The 25649-nt window shown below is 39.9% G+C and overlaps 1 protein-coding gene across 6 annotated transcripts in view; it reads right to left on the reverse strand.

The window, feature by feature from the left end:
* LOC140463037 (protein eva-1 homolog A-like) overlaps positions 1–25649 on the reverse strand; it is a 387899-nt gene that overhangs the window by 168339 nt on the left and 193911 nt on the right. For all 6 annotated transcript variants that reach the window (XM_072556670.1, XM_072556691.1, XM_072556652.1 and 3 more), the window contains one exon: positions 8515–8638. In XM_072556670.1, the coding sequence (XP_072412771.1) occupies positions 8515–8638 (124 nt within the window). The remainder of the gene's footprint in view (positions 1–8514; positions 8639–25649) is intronic.

A 25649-nucleotide genomic window follows, 5' to 3' on the forward strand; every position in this document is an offset into this window, starting at 1 on the left:
GTAAGTGGCCCAAAATTTCCATCAAATATTTTCAAACTTTTAAATGTTAATAAAGAGTTGACTGCTCTTTGCTAACATTAAAAATATGCCAAATATTTAGATAAATGTAAACAGAGCTATGAATAAATGTACATGTAGACAAGAGCACATATTCAGCTATAGTTTGTTTACCTGACGACAATATGAAGCCAGCAATATAAGTCAATTACAGTTTGCATTTCTTTAAAGCAGGGGTTACTGTCAAACATTCTGTAGTATAAGCAGAATAGGATCTTCTGATTGCCAGGTGTTTGATTATAGTCAAAGTTGTGATATGATTTACGTACTTGTAGATTTCTCTTGAATTTTCTATTGTTGAAAATCTATAATTCCTGTTTGCAATGTGGGCTTACATGCTTTTGTTATCAGGCTATTCTTTTGCTTGTAGTCACACTATTGCCAAATACGAAAGCAAACACTGGGAAGAATGATGGTTTGTTGTTATAGATGGATTTTAACGGATTAGGAATGCCAAATATTCAAAAGGTAAAGAAGTGCATGCAGTCTGAAAGGTTTTTCAGAATAATACAACTCTGCTTCCCCTGAGGTCAAAGGTGGTGACCTCCACCCTTCCATTCTAAAATTGTATTTACCCACCTGCCTTGCAAAGAGTGTCTTGGTACAAAAGCTTGTCTCCCTGTGCAGCCCTCCCATCAACACAAAAAGCTGCCTCAAAGGCCATTAGCTTCTATAATGAAATAGTGCCACAAGCACATTACAAAGGCCACGTGCTTAAGTAGCACCAGAATGAAAGCTATTTGTGATGGAGACACGAGGAGTTAAATTTAATTGTAGTCACTCTCGAGATAAAATAAATTATCTACTGAATAGCAAGCAGCAGGCCTTAGGTTAAGCTAAAATTAAAATGCAATCCAATGATAAGCCTGCTTAGATAGAAGATAAATTGGAAGTATAGATGATCTTTATTAATCAAAGATATAACACTGACAAAAAAGGTGCGCTCTGCAGGTGATTTATAAAGAGTTTGACATTTGGTAGGCGAGTCTGGGCTGGAAAACTTACCAAGCTAGATTTTGAATAAAATAATAAAAATGGCAGGTTAATAAATGTTACTGTGAGAGGTAAAGGAAATAAACTCACTGGTCTGACCTAAGAATGTCCATATGAATGACAAACCCAAAAAGTTAAGAAGTTTTAATTTACAAGCCAAATGATAATTAATTTTCAGATAAATATGAAAAGCACTATATAAAACAACACATTTTATTTATGAAAGTAAGCAAAATTAACCAACAGAAATAGCCACTCAATCTATCTCTGATTTATTCACCTTAGCTCAATCATCTGACATAATGGATAATTTAATATTTCTTAGATCTGATTTTTTTAATGTATGCTGGTTTTATTTGTTAATCTCTGCAGGCAAGTGTAATACTTATCTTGGAATGATCAACTGAAAAGATAATTCTAAATAGGTTTTTGTATTGTACTAAATCTTGTATTCATTATTTCCTATAAATGTTAATAAGCAGGGTTTTCTCTTAGGAAAGATATTGTTTCAGTGAATGGCTGGTAAGCAGATAGCAACTCATGACAATTCTACCTACAACTCAGGAGATATGATCTGATATGAGAAACATATTCCAGTGATTCCATTAGTCCTGACAGTTTTGCACAGTAACAAAGGAGGCATTTATCTTCTAAAAACAAGTGGCATCAAAGTTAGCTGTTTTTTTCCTTTTAGAGGACAGGAAACTACAAGAGTCTGTCATCTGCTAAATCAATTATTTTTCTACTGGTCCTACCTGATGAGATTGACAAATGAATTCTCTTTGGGCAAGCAATGCTCTGTCAGATAGGCCCAAATGGTTATAAATGTTTTACAGATATTCCCTCTATCATCACTCTGATGATTCACAAAAAATAATTCATTGGTTAACTAAGAAGCAACAAACACATTTGTAGAAGAAGTTGCTTGTTTTCCCTGAATAGGATTTGGTCATATTGTTGCCTATTATAAAGAATATTATATGAAGCACAGAAACATAGAAAATAGGCAAACATTCATTGCATTCTCACTACAGTAAGAGCATCTTTCCTCCGATAAGGAGGTCAAAACTGCACACAGTATTCCTCAACAATGCCCTGGATAATTTCAGTAAAACATCTTCGTCTCCTTGTACTCGAATACTCTCACTTTAAAGGCCAACATTCAGCTTGCCCTCCTTATTGTCTGCTGCATCTGCATGCTGCAACTGGTGCACAAGTACACCTAGGTCTCAATTAACATTTCCCCTCTCCATTACCGCCATTTAAATATGAATCTGCCTTTTACTTTTTCTAAGTGTATATCCTCATATTTATCCACATTACACTTTATCTGCCATATATCACTCAGCATGTCCAAATCACACTGCAACACCTCTGCATCTTCCTCACAGGTCACCCTGCTATCCAGCTTTGTATAACCAGCAAATTTTGAGATATTACATTTAGTTCCCTCACCTAAATTATTAATGTACATTGTGAACATCTCTGGTCCCAGTCACTGCCTGCCATTCAGAAAAAGGCCCATTTACCTGTACTCTGTCATCAATTTTCCATCTCAATACAGTAGTCCCAAACCCACTCACTTATCTTTGTGGGACCCTGTTGAAAGCCTTCTGAAAATCCAAATAAACTACATCCACTGGCTTCCTCAATCATCTCTACTAGTTACATCCTCAAAGAGTTCCAGTAGATTTGTTATGATTTCCCTTTAGTAAATTCATGCTGACTTTGTCTGATTCCACCACTCTTTTTTAAGTGTTCTGTTATAAATCCTCGTTAATGGGCTTTAGAACCTTTCACCACTACTGTTAGACTCATTGGCCTATAATTCCCTGTTTCCTCTCTACTATCCTTTTTAAATATATTAACTTCTCTGCAATCTGTAGGAATTGATCCTGAGTCAAAATACTCTTAGAAGATGACCAACAATGCATCTACTATTTCTAGGGCCAATTTCTTCAATATGCTGTGATATAGATTATCAGGTCCTGGGGATTTATCAGTCTTCAAACCCAATTTCCCAAAATAATTTCTTTACTAATACAGATTTTCTTCAGTTCTTCTCTCCCACTAAATTTTGTGTTTCCTAAGAGCCACCTATCCTGTGCACAATCCAATGAATTCAAAACAGGTCATTTTACCCAGATTTTTAAAATCATATTGCCATACCTTCAACAGAATTGAAGTAAGTGTTCCTGATTAAAATGCGCTCACTGGAATTTCTACTATATATTATATATACTATAAATTCAATTTAGAATGGTGACATTACCAATTCTTTATTCACATCCACACTGGTTTTAAAGCAGTGATCTGAATTAGGCTACTGAATTTTAAAACCACAGTATGCAAACCCATTGGAGGGCTGGGGAACGATCCACAAATATGTAAAATCATAACATGAGAGCAAAGATATTCTTGCAGCCCACTGTGGATGTTATATTTCTACCTTATTCATAAAGGGTTAAGAACTAATTATTATGCAGGTTTCCATCCAGGCTGCCAAATTTACCACTGCACTGCAATTAGATACTGAGCATCAATGTATCAGTACACTAAATAAATGGAGATTGGTAAAGTAGTACATTCAAATGAAGATCAAACACTTTGAGGGGTGGTGAAAGTGACTACCCTTCAACTCAAGGCAGCATTTCACTGGGTATGATCTTATGGGGTTTGTGAGAATCAAGGATAACACTTTCCAATATCTTAGTGGATGCTTGTGTTTGTTGGAGGCCAAACATCTCTCTCCCAGCATACTGATATAGGAGTTCCTCAAGGTGATGTCCAAGGTCAAACCATCTTCAGCTGCTTCAGTCTCCTTCCATCATATTGTCAGAATTAGGGATGCTTATTATGACAGCATGTTCTGCACCATCCACAACTTCTCATATACAGAGGAAGTCTGAGCTCATTCACAACAAAACCTGAACATTTAGCCTTGAGCCAAAAGTGACAAGCAGCATTTGCACCACACAGTGCCAGTAATGACCATCTTGAACAAGATTGAATCCAACTATCTCCTCTTGACACTCAATGGCAATACCATTTAATCCCCAAACTATCAACATTCTAAAAAGGCCGGATGCCTAAAAGGATCAATGATATAAACACTTTAGTAGGTCAGAGGTGAAGATTCTTAGGCAAAGAACATACCACCTGCTTTAAAATAGTATTTAAGTCAGCACAAAAAAATTAGTATAAGTTAAAAAGTTTTTTTTCCAAAATAACTGACATTCTTCTAAAGACAAAGAGCCATCACTTAAACACAATGTTAAGATCTCAGCTAATATATTTCCATTGCATACGTACAAATTTGTAACATTTTAATTTCTATATTTTTACTGAATCAGAGATCTCAATCTCAGAATTAAATTCAACAATGATTACAATGCTCTTTACAATTGCACCTGCAACATGTTTTCCCCCTACATTGTTAGCTCCTGAACTAATGTTATCTTAAATTCAATCGTTTGCAAGGAATTCGGTAACAGTGATTTCAGGTTTTTCTGTCTCTCAGTTAGATGAATATTTCTTTGTGGATAGGTTTAAAACTTTTCATTCTCACCGCTCTGTTAGTATTTTCTAATCCCACCATTATCCTTGCAGTCTCCTTCTCGTCATGCTTTTGCAATCTCCCTTTGCCTGCATACCCTATTTCCTCCACCTCCCAGTATCCACTTGCAGCTTTCCTCTCCCGACAAATTCTTGTACCTCCAAAGTAATCTTGCTGCTCTTCACGTTCTCTCCCCTGCAGCTTTCCTAGATCACCAAAACTTTGCAGCCTCCCTCTCCCCCAACCCACTTTGCAGGTTCTTTCAGCTCTACCCACCTGTTCTGTGGCCTCTTCTATTTCCATCCCTTGGAGTGAGTTTTCCCCTGGCAAAATGTTACCATCCCAAATATGAAGTGAGTTTTGTAAAGTTCAGTGCCCATCTTATGATATTGGCCTTACGTCCCAAACACTGCAGGATTGTTGCAATCATTATATTCACAATATGTACTGACTGTACCCAACCAGCCCATATTTTCAAAACTTCCAACGTGGCATCCAACATTAGATGTGATTCCATGATTGGCAACATTTGAGATAACTGAGATTGTGAAGAACTATACCATGAACTAATTTAGGATTATCAGTTGGTCTTGCAGTGTGACACACTCGTATGTACTTGGAAGCTAAATATATCAATATATAGGACTCTCTTTTTGCAAACGGAAAGAACAGGACAGTGTGGGTGTTTCAATTTAATAAAGTAAGTAACAACCATGTGCTTGTTCATTTCCCAGGATAATTATCTGACCAATCATAGTCAACTGGCCTGGTATAAAATTTAACCAAAACTTCATTAACTGGTACATTAATGTGGCAATTCCTCTACCACAGATAAAAGGCTGATCCATCAGCTTATTTGGGGCTTAGCTCAACCGAATTGATTGGAAAGAATTGGTTTCTAACATCAGAGGCTGCAGACACTGCCAGAGCACATAAGGCCACACATAGACAAAGATGCTGACTACCCATCAGCTAAGTTAAGCAGAAGGCAGTGAGGTTGATGCAGTGAAAAATAATGCACACAAAAGAGAAGAGGAAAATGTGTAACAATTGTAGATGGTCACATTCGTTCATACAAGGAAATATCTAAAATAGAGATCAAATCGCAGAGCTTATGGAAACATATCACGGGAGAAGGATGTGTAGAAAAAAAGAAATAAAATAGTAAGTGAGTTTACAGAAGCAGAACAACAGGGAGATTCAGAATGAAAATAAACAAAAACATCCACATCCCAGAAGACGACAATGAGTTTGAGAACACAGTGGGGACTGGAATGATATAGTTGCATGAAATAGTTGGATATGACATTTCCCAAAGAGACCAAACTCATTTAACCATTCACATCAGTGGTGAGTAAGAGATAACCCCATAAATATCCATTAGAAACTGAAGCTTGATACTGAAGCAGAAAGTATTGTCATCCTTCTTAGAGTATCCTAAAAGGGCTTTCCTGAAGATTTATGTTCTGACACCAAGAAACATCATACTAATGCATAGAGAAGAAGTATGATTCAATAACTGAAAACAACCTAAATCAGCCAGACACATAAAAGAAAAGATGTCATGAAAGCATATGGCCCTACTATCCGTAGTTGCAAAGAACTACAGCCAATCTCAGTAAGCCATGAGTTAAAGAAGTAGTTCACCATCAAGGAACATGACAAGTTTTTAATGACAAATTTCACTTACATGCTGCCTGTAAATGTAAATTTCCAGAGATTCTAAAAGTGACTCATTTGCTTTTTAATCCCAAAAGAGCTTTAAGAGAGTCTATTGCATCATCAAAAATATTGTTGTCTCACAAATAAATATTCATGCAAAGGGATTCTGAATATTCTTATTATTGACATTGTTACTTTTACCACAAAATCTATGCCAGCGAAACCATCAGCACCTACTGTTTTCAAGAATCACACATGCCCCTTTAAACATAAAAATCAGAAAGTTGCGCTGAACTAGTATCTTAGTGTGAAATTCCACATTGGAACACATGGTGTTGCAGTACTTGTGATAAATATCCAATAACTTTGTCAAAAAATCATCGAGACATGTCTATTCCAGCATTAGTACTTTATTTTGAAATGATGCAGATCTTCATTATGATCAAACCTCTCTGAAATTGAAAATTAATTTTTACAAGCACATAGTCTTATTCCTTGTGAAGTTAGTTGGTGTGGGAAATTTTAAAAGTTGAGCTTTAAAACTTTTTTTCCCCTTTTATAATCACTTATTTTTCTAACCCTCTCTCTACTTTACTTTCTGTGCATGATTTGGAACTGAACAAACAATTCCAATTTTCTTCACATCTCAGTAAAGCCTTTTCAATCTGATTGAGGGGCATACAATTGCATGTTGTTTACTCACGGATCCCTCGTTGCACAAGTTCTGTTGAAATGCATTTCTAATCATTACAAGCTTCAGTGTTGTAGCCCACAGAAAGTTTAGGGGGATGTGGAAGTGTAAAAAACAAATGATAGAGTCCATCTGCTATCACTTCAAAATTCTAGTTCACGCTGTTTGCAAATCCACAAAAATATGCTGCCCAAATACACATAGCAATACTCACATTGATAAAATATTATTGAGCATATCCAACTTTTATTTATATAAAATTGAAATGAATAAAGACCATCTGAAAATCATTGTAAATGATACAATGGACAGATTATTAACTCCAACCTTCTTCTAATTTGTGCTGTTGCCTTTTGTCTGCATATTTGCTTTTTCTCCTAGCCATAGTGATTTGATTATTTTTTGTCATGAATTTCCATGCTGCTCAAACTTAATCTTTACATTATAGGACAGATTCACAGCATCAGTTGCAACTCAAATAACCACATGAGCATGCTAGCTGCTCAAAGATCACGTTACAGACCTCTCAGTGCAGCGCAGTCCTTTCTTACCATCTCCTTACAACATTCTAAAATAGCACTTATTACGAATCACATCCGTCACTGAAAATATTCTCTATCTTTCTGGCTAAATCAGCAGAAAACAAAAACAAAAAAAAAATTGATAAATTCCTGAGGGATCTTGAGAAGGTAGATATGGAGACGATATTTCTTTGAAGATGCTCTCCTAAAAAAGAATCAAGAACTAAGGAGGGTCAAGTATTTAATAATAAGGGTTTGCCCATTTAAACCAGATGTGGCGATATTTCTTTCTCTCTCAAAAGGTTGTGCACCTTTGGAATTCTCTTCCTTAGAAGCTACTGAAAGTGGAACCTTGAGTATTTTTAAGGCAGTCTTGAAAAAATGTTTGTTAATCAAGAGAGTGAAAGGTTTTCAAGGTGGACAGGAATTTGGATTTGAGGTTACAATCAAATCAGTCATCACATTATTGATTGGCAGAGCAGGCTTGAGAGGCCTTACCTGTATGCTCAAAATCCAAAACAGTGGGGCATTAGGTAAGATTGCAATGTTTGAAAATCAAAGTTTCCTTTATGTCAACATATCTGCCCTGAAATCAATAAAAGGGAACCATCAGGACAGAAAGACCAGGTCTTCAGCAGTGTACATTTTGAAAGTAACGCAATTAGATTCTTAGTTGCCTTATCTTGAAGTGAATATTATCGGGTTTATTTTCCATTGCACAGGAGGATTCTAGTTTCTGTTTTAACCTTAGCTATTTTACAGCACTGTATAATATAAATATAGTCATTTCTCCAGGACCAGTGTAGATTTAGAGTAGTTTTTTTTAAAATGTCAGTGCAGACTTGATGGGCCAAAGGACCTATTCAGTACTGTATGATTCCATCATTAATTTCAGAACAAAATTTTGCTTTTAATCTAATGGCCCTAAAAAAGATTCTCTTTTAAGTTTCTGGATAATTTTGGTAAAATATTCAAAACCAGTAAAAATATTTCTCATCATTCAAAGTGAATTAAATGCTAAGTGAGCTACTTACTTGGCCGACACTTATACCATACTAGGAGGTATTTGCTGGTTCCAGGGCAAGGATCTGTCCCAAATATTCGACTATTGATAAGCAGTTGACAATTTCTTCTGTCCTGACATTCATCCAACATTTTCTAAAGAAACACAAAACACAAATATTGCTGACATCATGCCATTTTACAACCATATGTTGGCGCTGTTCAGAACAAAATGGAGGATTATTTGATATGTTTCAAAACAATGGGAAAACTTTTACAATACTTTTGAAAACTTTTTCAAAATGCTGGTATGCCTTTTCCATTTCTTACAGCATCATTCCAATATCACAAGGGTCATAGTTATACTGCACAGACGACATATTAAATCTGCAGCCAGTGCTCCTCTCAGTCGGACAATAACAGCATGGTAGAATTAGCCATGAAGAAGGAAATATGATCAATAAATAGATTTCATTTTCACAGCTTCTGCATAGTCACTAGCCTTGAGATCAATACTGGGGTTGTCCAGTAACTAGGGAACTGTAACAACAACTTGGTTCTGGGAGGCCAATAGAAAATATACAGCTTGCTGCTTATTCAAGCACGCAATAATCTCATGATATCAGGATTAATAAATATGTTTTCCCACAAGTTATCTACCGCTGAATCACATTAATAATGTTTTTGTCTTTATCGCCTGAATAGGAATAGGGCTTAGCAGCTCACACACCTGTTAAAAAAATACTCATGATACTCATTTCATTTGATCAATAAAAGTTTGGTGGGCACCTGAATTTTCCAGGAGTAGGTTCCAATTGCGCATCCTCTCAGCAGCGAGGAACCAAATTTACCCAGCATTTAAACAGTTCTTGAGCTTCCTGAGTAAATTTGCACATCTCATTACTAATAAACAGTTAATGAACGAAAGGAAGTTGGCCTAGATTTCATGGCCTATGACCAGGCATATTTTCAGTGGGGTGAGGGCATACTCAAAACATTCAGCATCCAGCTCACATCTTTCCAATCAACTGTAACCTATTCCGACAAGGGAGGGGGTATAATACTTCCATTAGGCTGCCCAAACATTAGCACATTGATGTCCTCAAATAGTCAATTAACTGGAAATTAATGAATCACAATTTGTTCTAATTCATAAAACACTGGGAAGTGGCAGGCAAGACAAAGTGGAAAGACTAATTTTAAAAGTTTTCTTTTGAAAAGGAGTGATTATGCAAATGAGGAGCAAACCCCTCCCCAGAAATACAGTCTCATATGTTAAAATGGTCAGGAATCCTCCATTCAAATCTGATTGAGAATTTGTATAAGAAGTGTAATTCTCCTAACATTAAATTGTAAATGTCATTTCTTAGATTGCATTCCAGTTTGTGAACATAATGCTAGGAAAGTTGAGTACTCAAAATATACTGTAGTTTCAATTGTCAGTTTAGTTTTCTTATTTTGCAAGATTATAAGGAGAATTTCCCTTCTTTTGTGTTTCCTGATTTAATCACATGGTTATTGTTGAGGGGTTTTTCTTTTTTTTAAGAAATCATTGCTCCCCTGGGTCCACTGATCTTCTTAAACACATTTTTCATGTTGTTGCCCCAAAACCCTTTGCCTTTCAGCTGACTGTGTAGCTAAATATAATTGCGCAAGAGTAACATTTTTCATCATGATAATGTGGATTAGGGAGAGAGTTGGATTAGGTTTTAGTACTAAGCAGAGTTTTGAAGTTACAAATTGGATTAGCATTGCAAAAAAAAAGTGTTAGCTAGAGTTGAAGTAAGCATAAGAACTGATTTGAAGGCCAGAGTTCAACATATGGTTGAAGTTGGATTAAGGGTTGTATTTGAGATAAGTAATACATTGAGGATGAGGGTAATGTTTAGGAGTGACTTTGTTTCATTCAAGGGGAGTGTTATTTCAACGTGGAGATTTATGTATATATCAACTGTTGGAGCAGAAGCATTTTGTTGATGGGGTGACAATATATTTCTTGAGACTGGGTTTGCTACTGGTACAATGGCTTTCTTGCTGCCATTGCTGAATGAGGAGTTTAAAAGTCCTGGATACAAATAAATAGAATTTGATTCAATACAGATATCATTCCATAGTAAATTCAGTATGACTGGATCTTTCATTGAAACTTTAAAGTTCCAATATCTATTATTCATATACATGATTCTGTAGAATCATTTCAATATCAGAGGTATTGTGCTGTGTGGCACACAAATGCAATTCTAAAGTGACAGTACATCAACTTTTGATGGCAAAATCTAGCTACCTGGTTCCCGTGAAACAATTGAACGCTTTCCAACTTTTCCTATATGGCTGCCCTTTTTTTAAAAAGAAAGCATTAAACATATCTATTACTCAATAACATCCACACATACATTCACCAAGTTGAGTTTTATGTTTACAACGCCTCATTAATGTTGCAATATCCCTGAGACATAGGCTCGGTATCAAGTTCATGGGGGGCGTCTGGTGGAGATAAAAGTAGAAAGGTTTCAGACATGCCAGAGGCAGGAGGAGTGGGCGATTTGGGGTGGAGGGTAAGCATCAAATTTCATTAAGTTTAATTACCAGTCATTGGTGTCAGTCATATTTACTTTATTTTGTAGCATTTTTGTTCAATAGCTTTTGTCAAGCAATTTCCATTGTCTACTTTAAATTTTTCACAGTGTATGTTTTAAGAAAAAAAGAGACTATGTTTGTGAATTGTGCAATGTAAATACACTCTTTGTAGCTTTTTTAACCCAATTTTGTGAAGTTCAGAAAATTAATTTAGGCAGGGAAAAGAAAAAAACAGGAAGATTAAAGTCAAAGACAGAGGATGAAAATGGCATAAGGGGAAGAAGTAGACACATTGATATTAGCATGTCGATAAAAAAATCAATTGAATTTCTAAGCCAACTAATTATATGCCTCTGTTTTGCTGACTGTTGGAAAACTAATCAATAATTTTTGCTGCTGGATAACAGAAATGCTCATTGCCAAGACTCATGAGACAGATAAAGAGTGAGAACAGGGCAAGTTTTAACATCTATCCTCATTCTGTTTTGATTTCCTGTCGGAGGAACACAGATCAGAATGAAGGGGAGGGTAAAACAGAGCAGAAAGAAGCTGGCTGATGGCAAGAGATTCTAATCACACACCATTATGAAAAACTTAAGATCTTCAGGAGAAAGAAGACAATATAAATAGGGGGATAAAAAAAAACAAAAGAGGAAAGATAGAGGAAAGGCAACACAAAGAACCAGATCAGTTAGAAAAAGTGATCATATTACCTGATTCACACATTGAATTTCATGGCAGAGACCTATGTCATCTCTCTTTGGAAAGTCTCACCAAATTAGATGTAACTAAGACTTACTGGGCAGTTGTGGGCCTTCCCTGGGTTCAAGGATCCCAGAAGAGGTCCCATTTTCCAGGCGTTGTCAATAAACCACTGTCCAACCAGTTGCTGGTTTCCCAGGCCATGGATGAGTGATGACAGGAGACAGATCACTACAGGAAGAAGGTTATGGGGTAACTGGGCTTGCAGCAAGCGTTGTGATACCTCTCAACAGGCCTTCCCTTCCTTTACAAAGTGCCTCCGGAATGGATACCACATGGTTTGCTTGTCATGCTCCCAGGAGAAAGTGAGGACTGCAGATGCTGGAGATCAGAGCTGAAAAATGTGTTGCTGGAAAAGCGCAGCAGGTCAGGCAGCATCAAAGGAGCAGGAGAATCGACGTTTCGGGCATAGGCCCTTCTTCAGGAAAAAAGCCCTGAAGAAGGACTTATGCCCGAAACGTCGATTCTCCTGCTCCTTTGATGCTGCCTTGTCATGCTCCCAGTGTAGCATTCATTAAAGCCCCACTGAAGATCATCAATCTGTAACACTACAGGAAGGGCCTTCCATCACCTGACTTAACTTAGGATAGAGAGAAGAAAGCAAAAGGGTCCTCACCCACCACTCTCCTCCCTATTAAATGACTCCAACCAATCTTGCAACAAAGGGAGGCCATTAAATTCTCCCCATTGTGTATAATGCCACAGGGTATCAACTAATATTTAATATTAGCCCCAAGGGATTTAAACAAAAAAGCTTCCCAATATTTCATACAGATTATCTTCTCTATGCAGATGGTGTGAAGTGGTGTTAGCCAAAATAAAAGTGATGAATGCTAAGCATTCCTACAGTTGATCTGCAGTCTGGACCTGACAGCATGGATTATCACTGACAGACAAGGCATTAAATTGATGTGCACTGCCTGCAGCTAGGAACAAGCTGGCTGAGTAAAATATTATTGTCAAACTTGAGAGGTTTCTTCAAATTGTGTCACTTCCTTGTTCAGTAAAACAAAAACAAATAAAACCTTCACTTTGATTACCACAGAATCATGCTTGACTGCACAAATCCATGATTAAGAACATAAGACAGAAATGACCAAAGAACGTCTTTATCTCATGAGGTTCAATTTATATCAATCAGCACCTTACATTTCTACTCCTTTATCAATTGTTTTCATTACACTGGCTAGAGTTACTGTAGAAAATCCACTATCACCACTTTTAATGGATATAGCAGGACTTTGCTCTACTGAACACAGAAATAACAAAGTATTCTCCAATCTGTTAAAACAAATATAAATTCAGCTTCTGTACATAGTCTTTCAGTAATCCAAACACCTGTTTAGAATATCTAAGACAATCATTTTAATGCCTTCGACTAAAAGGTCATGAATTATCAGGTATTGTTGTTTTACAACAAAGAGAACAAAGGAAATTTACAGCCCAGGAACAGGCCCTTAGGCCCTCCAAGCTGAGCTGATTCAAATCCACTGTCTAAACCTACCACCCAGTTCCTAAGGATCTGTATCCCTCTCCTCCCCAGCTACTCATGCATCTGTCCAGACGTACCTTAAAACAAATCTACTGTGCTTGCCTCTACTACTTCTGCTGGCAACGCGCTCCAGGCACCTACTACCCTCTGTGCGAAGTACTTTCAACGTGTATCCCCTTAACTTTTCACCTCTCATCTTCAACGAGTGATCTCTCGTTATTGAATCCCTCACCCTGGGAAAAAGTTTGTCTCTATCCACACTGTCTATACCCTTCATGATTTTGTAGACCTCAATCAGGTCCCCCTCAATCTCCTTTCTTCTAATGAAAACAATCCTAACTTACTCAACCTCTTTTCATAGCTAGCACCTTCCATACCAGGCAGCATCCTTGTAAACCTCTGCACCCTCTCTGAAGTGTCCACATCCTTTTGGTAATGTGGCAACCTGAACTGTATACAGTATTCTAAATGCGGCCAAACCAAAGTCTTGCACAATTTTCACATGACCTGCCAGCTCTTACATTCAATACCCCATCCAATAAAGGGAAGCATACCACATGCCTTCTTAACCACTCTATCCACCTGTGTAGCCACCTTCAGGGTACAATGGACCTGAACTCCCAGATCTCTCTGATCATCAACTTTTCCCAAGGCTCTTCAGTTTACAGTAGAGTTTGCTCGAGAGTTAGGCTTCCCAAAATGTATCACTTCACATTTGCCTGGATCAATCTCCATCTGCCACTTCTCCGCCCAACTCTCCAGTCTATCTATATTCTCCTGTATTCTTTGACAGTCCCCATGCTTTCTGCTACTCCACCCATCTTCGAGTCATCTGAAAATGTACTGATTAGACCAATGCCCTCTTTCAGATCATTTATGTATATCACAAACAGATTTTATCTCTCAGTACCTTCGTCAGCAACTTTGCCACCACTGACATCAGGCTCACTGGTCTGTAGTTACCTGGAATATCTCTACTACCCTTTTTGTACAGGGAGACAACATGAGCAACCCTCCAGTCCTACAGCACTTCACTTGTGTTTAAGATTGCAACAGAGATGTCTGTCAGGGCCCCAGCTATTTCCTCTCTCGCCTCCCTCAGCAACCTGGGATAGATCCCATCCACTCCTGGGGATTTGTCCACCTTAATATCCTTAAGTCTACCCAACATATCTTTCCTCTTTGTGTCAATGTGATCCAGGGTAAACAAACTTCTATCTCTAATCTCAACATTCATCATGTCCCTCTCCTCAGTGAACACTGATGCAAAGTGATCATTCAGGTTCAACACACAACCTTCCCTCCTTATCCTTTAATGGACTAACCCTTTCTCTTGTTACCTTCTTGCATTTTAGGAATAAAAGGCTTTGGGATTCTCTTTAATTCTGCTCGCTAAAGCTATTTCATGACCCCTTTTAGCCAGCTTGATTCCTCGTTTAAGATTGGTCCTATCTTCCCAATATTCCTCCAAGGCCCGTTCTGTTCTTAGCTGCCTGGATCTTATGTTCGATTCCCTTTTCCTGTTGGCTAGTCGCACGATTTCTCCTCATCCACGGTTCATGAATCTTGCCTTTCCTATCCCTTGTTTTCAAAGGGACATGCCCATCCTGCACTAGCTTTGAAAGCCTCCCACATATCAAATGTGAACTTCCCTTCAAATAGCTGCTCCCAATCCACATTTCCCAGCTCCCACCTAATTTTGATATAATTGGCCTTGGCCCAGTTTAGGACTTTTCCATTAGGGCCACACACATTTTTGTCTACAAGTATTCTAAAACTTACAGAATTGTGGTCACTGTTCCCAAAGAAATCCTCCACTGCAACTTCTACCACCTGGCCCGGTTCATTCCCCAACACTAGGTCCAGTATGGCCCCTTCCCTCATCAAACTATTGACATACTGCTTTAGAAAACTTTCCTGGATGCTACTTACAAATTTTGCCCCATCCAGACCTCTGACACTAAGTGTATCCCAGTCAATAGAACATAGAAAAATACTGCGCAGTACAGGCCCTTTGGCCCTCGATGTTGCGCTGATCAAAGCCCACCTAACCTACACTAGCCCACTATCCTCCATATGCCTATTCAATGCCTGTTTAAATGCCCATAAAGAGGGAGAGTCCACCACTGCTACTGGCAGGGCATTCCATGAACTCACAACTTGCTGAGTAAAGAATCTACCCCGAACATCTGTCCTATACCTATCACCCCTTAATTTAAAGCTATGCTCCCTCGTAATAGCTGACTCCATACGTGGAAAAAGGTTCTCATGGACAACCCTATCTAAATCCCTAATCATCTTGTACACCTCTATCAAGTCACCCCTAAACCTTCTTTTCTCCAATGAAAACAGCCCCAAGTGCCTCAGTCTTTCCTCATACGATCTTCCTACCATACCAGGCAACATCCTGGTAAACCTCCTCTGCATTCCAGTGCCTCCACATCCTTCCTATAGTATAGCGACCAAAACTGCACAATACTCCAGATGCGGCCGCACCAGAGTCTTCAACAACTGCAACATGACCTCGGGACTCAGGAACTCAATTCCTCTACCAATAAAAGCCAGTACGCCATATGCCTTCTTCACAGCACTATTTACCTGGGTGGCAACTTTCAGAGATCTGTGTACATGGACACCAAGATCCCTCTGCTCATCCACACTACCAAGTATCCGACCATTAGCCCAGTACCCCATCTTCTTGTTACTCTTACCAAAGTGAATCACCTCACACTTACCTACATTGAACTCCATTTGCCACCTTTCTGCCAAGCTCTGCAGCTTATCTATATCCCGCTGTAACCTGCCACATCCTTCCTCACTGTCAACAACTCCACCGACTTTCATATCATCCGCAACCTTGCTCACCCAACCTTCTAGCCCCTCCTCCAGGTCATTTATAAAAATGACAAACAGCAATGGTCCCAAACAGATCCTTGCGGAACACCGCTAGTAACTGCACTCCAAGATGAACCTTTACCATCAACTACTACCCTCTGTCTTCTTCCAGCCAGCCAATTCCTAATCCAAACCTCCAACTCACCCTTAGTGCCATACCTCCATATTTTTTGCAGTAGCCTACCATGGGGAACCTTATCAAATGCCTTACTAAAATCCATATACACCACATCTACCACTTTCCCCTCATCCACCTCCTTAGTCACCTTCTCAAAGAATTCAATAAGGTTTGTGAGGCACGACCTGCCCTTCACAAAACCATGCTGACTATCCTTGATCACATTATTCCTATCCAGATGTTCATAAATCCTATCCCTTACAATTCTCTCTAAGACTTTGCCCACAACAGAAGTGAGACTCACCGGCCTATAGTTACTAGGGTTATCCCTACTCCCCTTCTTGAACAAGGGAACCACATTTGCTATCCTCCAGTCTTCTGGCACTATTCCTGTAGGCATCGAGGACATAAAAATCAAGGCCAATGGCTCTGCAATCTCCTCCCTTGCTTCCCAGAGAATCCTAGGATAAATGCCATCAGGCCCAGGGGATTTATCTATTTTCACCCTTTCCAGAATTTCCAACACTTCTTCCCTACATACCTCAAAGCCATCCATTCTAATTAATTGTGACTCAGTATTCACATCGGCAACAATGTCCTGTTCCTGAGTGAATACTGACGAAAAGTATTCATTCAGTGTCTCCCCAATCTCTTCAGCCTCCACACACAACTTCCCACTATTATCCTTGACTGGACCTATTCCTACTCTAGTCATTCTTTTATTCCTGACATACCTATAGAAAGCCTTTGGGTTTTCCCTAATCCTACCAACTAAGGACTTTTCATGTTCCCTGCTTGCTGATCTTAGCTCTCTCTTCAGATCCTTCCTGGCTACCTTATAACTCTCAATCGCCCCAATTGAACCTTCACGCCTCATCTTTACATAGGCCGCCCCCTTCCCTTTAACAAGGGATTCCAATTCCTTATTAAGCCACGGCTCCCTCACACGACCCTTTCCTCCCTGCCTGACAGGTACATACTTATCAAGGACACTCAATAGTTGCTCCTTGAACAAGCTCCACATATCAATTGCGCCCTTCCCTTGAAGCCTACTTTTCCAAGCCATGCATCCTAAGTCGTGCCTCACCGCATCATAATTTCCCTGCCCCCAGCTATAACTCTTGCCCTGCAGTGCACACTTATCTCTCCCCATCACTAGAGTAAAAATCACTGAATTGTGGTCACTGTCCCCAAAGTGCTCATCTACCTCCAATTATAACACTTGGCCTGGTTCGTCACCCAGAACCAAATCCAGTATGGCCTCACCTCTTGTTGGCCTGTCTACATATTGTGTCAGGAAACCCTCCTGCACACATTGTACAAACACCAACCCATCTAACGAACTCGAGCTACAGCTTTCCCAGTCAATATCAGGAAAGGTAAAGTCCCCCATAACAACCACCCTATTACTTTCACTCTTCTCCTGAATCATCCTCGCAATCCTTTCTTCTATGTCTCTAGGACTATTAGGAGGCCTGTAGAAAACGCCTAACAGGGTGACCTCACCTTTCCTATTCCTAACCTCAGCCCAAACTACCTCAGATAGCGAGTCTTCATCTATCATCCTTTCCACCGCTGTAATACTATCTTTGACAAGCAATGCCACACCTCCCCCTCTTTTACCCCCACCTCTGACCCTACTAAAACATTTAAACCCTGGAACCTGCAATAGTCAATCCTGTCCCTGTTCTACCCATGTCTCCGTAATAGCCACAACATCGAAATCCCAGGTACCAACCCACGCTGCAAGTTAACCCACCTTATTTCGAATACTTCTTGCATTGAAGTATACACACTTCAAGCCACTTTCCTGTTTACAGGCACCCTCCTTTGAGATTGATGCCATGTTCCTAACCTCCCTTCACTCCAGGTACTGCACCCTAAAGCTACAGTCTAGGTTCCCATGCCCCTGCAGAGTTAGTTTAAACCCCCCCAAAGAGCACTAGCAAACCTCCCGCCAAGGATACTGGTGCCCCTCAGGTTCAGGTGTAGACCATCCTGTTTATAGAGGTCCCACCTTCCCCAGAAAGAACCCCAGTTATCCAGATATCGGAATCCCTCCCTCCTGCACCATCCCTGTAGCCACGCATTTAACTGTTCTCTCTCCCTATTCCTCGACTCTATCACGTGGCATGGGTAACAAACCAGAGACAACAACTCTGTTTGTTCTAACTCTGAGCTTCCAACCTAGCTCCCTGAAAGCCTGCCTAACATCCTCAGCCCTCCTCCTACCTATGTCATTTGTGCCAATGTGGACCATGACTTCGGGCTGCTCCCCCTCCCCCTTAAGGACCCGGAAAACATGATCAGAGACGTCACGTACCCTTGCACCTGGGAGGCAACATACCCAAACGTGAGTCTGTCGCCCCCACAAAACCGCCTATCTGTGCTACGAACTATCGAGTCCCCAATAACTATTGCTCTGCTCTTCTCCACCCTTCCCTTCTGAGCAACGGGGACAGGCTCCGTGCCAGAGGCCTGAACCCCATTGCTTACCCCTGGTAAGTCGTCCCCCCCACAAGTATCCAATTCGGTATACTTGTTCTTGAGGGGAATGGCCGCAGGAGGTCCCTGTACTGGCTGCTTCCTCCCAGTCCCCCTCACTGTCACCCATCTGTCTGCAATCTTAGGAGTTACTACTTCCCTAAAGCTCCGCTCTATGACCCCCTCTGCCTCCCGAATGATCCTAAGTTCATCCAACTCCAGCTCCAGTTCCCTAACACGGTCTTGGAGGAGCTGGAGATGGGTGCACTTTCTGCAAGTGTAATCAGCAGGGACGACCATGGCATCCCTCACCTCAAACATGTTGCAAGTGGAACATTGCACTGCCTTCACTGCCATCCCTCTAAAAGTAACCTTTAAAAAAAAAACTAGGTCCAAGAATAGAACAAGCAAAATGCAGCACTTACATACTTACCACAACGGGTCTTATTATTAGGTTAGAGGAGGAGGGCGGGTGGGAGGCGCTACCTCTGTAGTGCCTCGGGTTCCTCTCCTGCGCGCTTTTATAGGGAGAAAAACCTACCCAGGTAAGCTTTTGCTACACCAGCTTCCGGGTCCGTTCCGCGCTTTTCTAAAAAAAACTTTCAAATTTAAACCGTTAAACAAATGTCACCGAGCCTTCAAGCAGCCACTGCCAAACAGCTCTTACCTGCTCCACTGAGAGAGTGAGGCTCAGGCCTTGGAGCTGCGCGCTGTTGGGAAAATCAAAATCTTTCAACACCACCACTCTGTTGCCTCTACATTTTTCCATAATCTGTTTACCTATTTGTTCTTCTACTTGTCACTCACTGTTGGGAGGCCGGTCGAACAGCTCAAACAATGTAACTGCACCCTTCTTATTTCTCAGCGCTCTATCCATAATGCTTCACTGCTCAAGCCCGCCATAGTGTCCTCCTTTAGCACAGCCGTGATATCATCCCTGACCAGCAATGCAAGTCCTCCCCACCTTTTACTTCCCTCCCTATCCAGTCTGAAGCATCTATATCCTGGAAAATTTAGTTGCCAATCACGCCCTTCCTTCAACCAAGTCTCTGATTGCAATAACATCATATTCCCAGGCACCAATCCAAGCCCCAAGTTCATCTGCCTTACCCACTATACTCCTTGCATTAGAGTATATGCACTGCAGGGTGCCAGTTCTTTTGCATTTGTCTGGTCTCTGCCTACTCATCCTCTTAGTAATGCTAACTTCATGATTCTTGCAGTCTGTAGTTTCCACCTCACTGTCTACTAGTCTTCTCTTCTAGTTCCCAGCCCCCTGCCACATTGGTTTAAAAAGTCCCCAAAAGCAGTAGCAAAAACTCCCCGAAGGACATTAGTTCCAGTCTGGTTCAGGTGTAAACCATCCAATTTGTATTAGTCCCACCTTACCCAGAACCAGTCCCAGTGTCCCACAAATCTGAACCCCTCCCTCCTACACCATCCCTCAAACCAAGTGTTCCTATTAATAAAATAAAGTATTGCATTTGCAGAGATAACAACAAAATGAAACTTCACACAATTTCTACAGTGATTTTGAAAAAGATTTCTGACTTTTCTGCCTGCGAAAGTTCGGCAGAATTGGTACCACTACCACCATCCCCTCTCCATTCTCAAACCCTCAATGCAGGCTGTTCTAAATCCTCAAAGGTGGCATTATTTACAAAGCCAGGGAGAGTTGCTAACATCTGCAAGGACACATTAGCAGCACTTTCCAAATCTGCATACAAGCCTACTGTCTCCCACTATCTTTGGTCCCAATAAGCCCAATGGGTCTAAAGAAAAACAACAATTGGAACCTTCACCTTCAGAAAGAATAACTTAGCCTAGAGATCGCCTCTGAAATCAACCAGCTTAGTTCAGACAAAGTTTAGAACCTTTTTAAAAGCCTCAGTGGACTTAAATTGGTGCTTGAGGTCTTTCAAGAAATAAAGGCAGAATTCCTGGAGTAGCTTGGAACTCGAGCAGACTTTCCTCCTACATGGGGGATGGGGTGAAAAATGCACCCGGGGCTTCCTTCCAGTGGAATGTTTAAATATTGCATGGGGTAAAATCCTAGGTAACCCCTTTCCCATCTGCACAAAAATCATGCCATCTTTTTGGGACATAGTCTTTAGAGGAATATTACTATATAATTTTCAAAAGTAACTTTATGGCAAGGATCTCAGCAAATCTGCATAGTTTTTAACAATGTAATCTTTGGTTTTTAATATATTAGTCCAAAAGGATAATCCCTACCGACAGGATGAACACAGAACTCTTAAGCAGAAGCTAAAGAGGAAGTTTATTTTTGGTAATCTATGGTGGGTGTTACATTTTTAAGTTATGCTTGAAGGATCAGTCTTTTGGTCTTCTTGTCTGGACTGGCCTGCATTTAACTATGAGGGATACTCTTCAGAGTTGCATTCCCTGAGGATTTTTATTTGTCCCAGACTCAAAGTGTTATGCTTCATCTTACTTTTTCTTCCTGACATCTTTTATCAACAGTTGAATGTAAGTCCTTGGCACAATACTAATGAGCTTTATCCAGAACATGTTATAAGCCTATTGCCTCTGGTAAGGCACTAATCACATCTATTTTGTTCTATCTTCAGAACAGGAGTTAGATGTTGCCAACTCTTTTACTGTCAAGCATTGGAAAGGTGGAGAGTTTAGTATTAAAGAATTACTCCATAACACATTTTAAAAATTGGATGTCTTGCTGCAGCAAATCATTACAAACATGATTTAAAAACTGAAAAAAATACTGTGCAACTTGTGTTTTAGGCAAGGGAAACATACCTTGGATTTTTTTTTCAAGAATTAGATTAATATATTGCTGATTGTATCACTAGCCATGCATTACACAACACATATTTACAAAGTTCTCTCTTTACAATTTCTCTTAAAAATCTATTTGCTCATTGGCCTTTATTTTTAATTATTTATTCTTTCATGGGCTGTGAGCATTGTTAACTAGACTAGCATTTACTGCAATTCCCTAATTTCTGACTGGCTTGTTAGGGCATTTCAGAGGGCAATTACAAGTCAATCATGTTGTTTTGCGCTTGGACACCAGACCCAGTAGAAATGGCAGATTCCTTCCCTAAAGAACGTTAGTGGAAAAATTATTTTTTTGCACAACTATCAGTGGCACTTTCAAGACCACTAGTACAGTGACAGCTTTCAACTGTACTTACTGAATTTAAATTTCACCAGACACCAAGTGAAATTTGAAGCCATGGCATCAGTCTGGGCCTCTGGATTATAAAATCAGTGACATTATCACTACATAATCAACCCCCCAGTTTGAGTGCCTGTGTAGCTATTGATACCTACACCTCCAGATATAAAAGAAATTCCTCTAATAACGGTTTCATTGATAAATTTGGAGTATTGCATGTAGAGTAATGATGTTGACAGTGAAATTAAATGGGTTCATGGATACCTACAAAATAAAATGTAAAACAAAGCTTCATTCTGTTTATTATTTAGCTCAATGAAACATAATTTATTCAAAATGCACATAGTATTTGGGATGCAACAACAGATTTCATTAAATGGTGCTGATGGGGAGTCCATCGACTACTGAATGCATATACATCTGTGTGCTGTTCAAGAGAGGACACTGATAGATGGTTGAGGTCCAGCGTACGCCAACTGGTATCAAATCATAATTACACAGTGATTGACATCATAGTAAACCTACTTTGGGTGCTTCAAATAAATGTACTAAAATCCTCAACCAAATGGCATCTCACTGCAGCGACTGATTTGGACCCAGAATGTTCGAGAATCAAAATAATTGAACTTTGCAATCTGGATATATTTTTATTTTATCCCTTCCTGCATTTTCTCTTTGCATTGTTGTGTCATTAAAAACTATTTTTTTCTCCCTTCTTATGCAACGTTTATTCCTATAAATGACATTGAGATTCCTACAGAACCATGTGCTACAAAATCCATCTTATTGGCAGCCTCATGAATAGAAGCCAAGCCACCTGCTCACCATGTATGCTTGACACTGAAAAAGTGAAATATCAAAACACTATCCTGCTTGATAACAGATGCCATGACCAAATCATCACTTGATGCATATTGGGAAAACCTATGAAAGAGCCTACATACACTATTTTTGGCCTTGAGGAGTACCTATTCCTCAGATTACCCTGGGAGCGGGCAAGTGTCCCAAAGGTTTGTACATGTATAGCTAGTTGTCTCATGCTTTTAAAATACAGTAAATCCACAAGTAGATTTCTCTACAAACAAAATGCTGCCATCAAGTCTAAAACACTTATTTCCTTGTACACAAATGAGCAATGCGATATAAGAGTTTCAGTGCTGACTTGATGTTATGTATGTAGGTCATACAGTGACTGGCAGATGTTTCAGACAATACATCCTGTTGACAAATTGCAGAGGACAGATTGATGATTGTGCTCAACTAGCCCATGCTTTCAAGACTTGAATCGACAATTAGATGCAATTCTCCTAAAGGAAGTGTATTAAATAATCCAAATTGTGCTAGGAATCACAATATAAACCAATTTATAATCATTACCTGAGCCCACAGTATAATACATTTGTACATGCTAGAAGCTATAAATATTCAGGACATTGTCTCATGTACACAACAGGAATTTGTACATATATTGCACCTCTTTCAAACAAAAGAAAAAGGAGTCATAGTCACAGCCAAACTCTGCTATAACCTCATGGCAAAGCCCTGATCAATCAGAATCTGACTGTCTGATCTGCAAATTACAATTGATAGTTATCTGTTTTGCTGCATCTCCACATCAATTATTGTCCTTTCAATGAGCTCTTTTTTCTCATTCTGTAGAAAATAATCTCTTTCATCCAAGTCTATTTTTAGTGTACTAATTCTGATGATTGCAAGACAAAAAGCTTCATCTTCTAGTCTGCTTTTAGCAATCTTACATATTCATTCCCTCCACCACCATTGCAAAGTGGTGCACAGCATTTATTATACAGAAGAGATACACTGCAGTTACACATCAAGATTCCTTCAACAACAATTCTCAAACTAGCAACTGAGAAGAAAGAAGGCAGCAGATACAGCAGAGTACTGCCACCTGCTAGTTACCCGAAGCCACATAGAATTTTCACTACATCGCCATTCATTCAGTCACTGGGTCAAAATTGTGGGAATCCTGACTTACAGCTCTGAATTAGTAGTTGTACCACACGGAATGCAGCAGTTCAAGAAGATGGGTCAATATCATACTCTCATGGGACAGACAGGAAGTGGTGGCTAAGGTAGAGAAACTTACATCCTAAGAAAGAATAAAATGTCTAGTGCAAGTCCTCCCTGCTGCCCAATGTATGTTCACTGTGCCACTTGAGAGATGATGAAAGCTAGAGAGGGAGTCTCAAAAATAGCAGATTTGGCATCAAATCAAAATTCAAAGTTTGTGAGATTTGTAGCTCGCGTGCTCATTGTTGTGGTTCTGTTCACCAAGCTGGGAATTTGTGTTGCAGACGTTTCGTCCCCTGTCTCGGTGACATCCTCAGTGCTTGGGGGCCTCCTGTGAAGCACTTCTGTGTTGTTTCCTCTGGCATTTATAGTGGTTTGTCTCTGCCGCTTCCGGTTGTCAGTTCCAGCTGTCCACTGCATCGCATCGCTACCAGGGACACCATCACACAAACTGGCTACAGAACTACAACAGAAACTGAAACACCTGAACAGCGGATCCAAACACTCTATACAGTCAACACAGGAATTCTTGGACATAATCAGAAATATACACATAGACATGGAAGAAACTATGGTCTCATTCGATGTAACGGCATTGTTCACCTCTATCGACAAAACCCTAGCCAGAGAAACAATAGCCAACCTGCTGGACATACAGAACAGACAACAAGACGGGGAACCTATCAACAAAGACTGCATACTCAAACTACTGGACCTGTGAATTTGGTTCACATTCAACAACCAAATATATGAACAAATCAACGGCACACCCATGGGCTCACCCATCTCTGGATTCATAGCAGAAGCTGTAATGCAAAGATTAGAACAAACAGTCTTACCGCAAATTCAACCCAAACTCTGGGTCAGATATGTAGATGACACCTTTGTAATCATTAAAAACACAGAAATAGAGAACACACATCGGATCATCAACGCCACACTCACAGGAATCCGATTCACTAGTGAGGAAGAAAAGGACAACCAACTCCCATGCCTAAACGTGATGGTACAGAGAACATCGAACGGAGAATTCACCACAAAGGTATACAGGAAAGCCACACACACAGACCAAGTCCTGAACTACGAAAGCAACCACCCCAACACACACAAAAGAAGTTGCATCAAGACACTGTTCAAAAGGGCCACAACACTGCAGCACACCAGAACTGCAAAAAGAGGAAGAAGAACAGTTCTACAATGTATTTGCCAAAAACAGATACCCTCGCAATTTCATCAACAGATGCCTAAGGGAAAGACAACGGAATGAGGAATGCCACAACCCAAAGGACTAGCCACACTACCATACATCAAGAACATTTCTGAACTGACAGCCAGACTACTATGACCACTAGGACTCATAACAGCACACAAACCAACAGCCACTCTCAGACAACAACTCACCAGGACAAAGGACCCAATACCCAGCATGAGCAAAACCAATGTAGTGTACAAAAATCCCATGCAAGGACTGCACAAAACACTACATAGGACAAACAGGAAGGCAGCTAATGATCCACATCCATGAACACCAACTAGCCACGAAACGACACGACCAGCTATCCTTAGGAGCCACACACGCAGATGTAAAGCCACACACACAGATGAGTTCGACTGGGACAACACTACTATTATAGGACAAACCAAA

The sequence above is a fragment of the Chiloscyllium punctatum genome, chromosome 3, assembly GCF_047496795.1.
Source record: "Chiloscyllium punctatum isolate Juve2018m chromosome 3, sChiPun1.3, whole genome shotgun sequence".
NCBI lineage: Eukaryota > Metazoa > Chordata > Chondrichthyes > Orectolobiformes > Hemiscylliidae > Chiloscyllium > Chiloscyllium punctatum.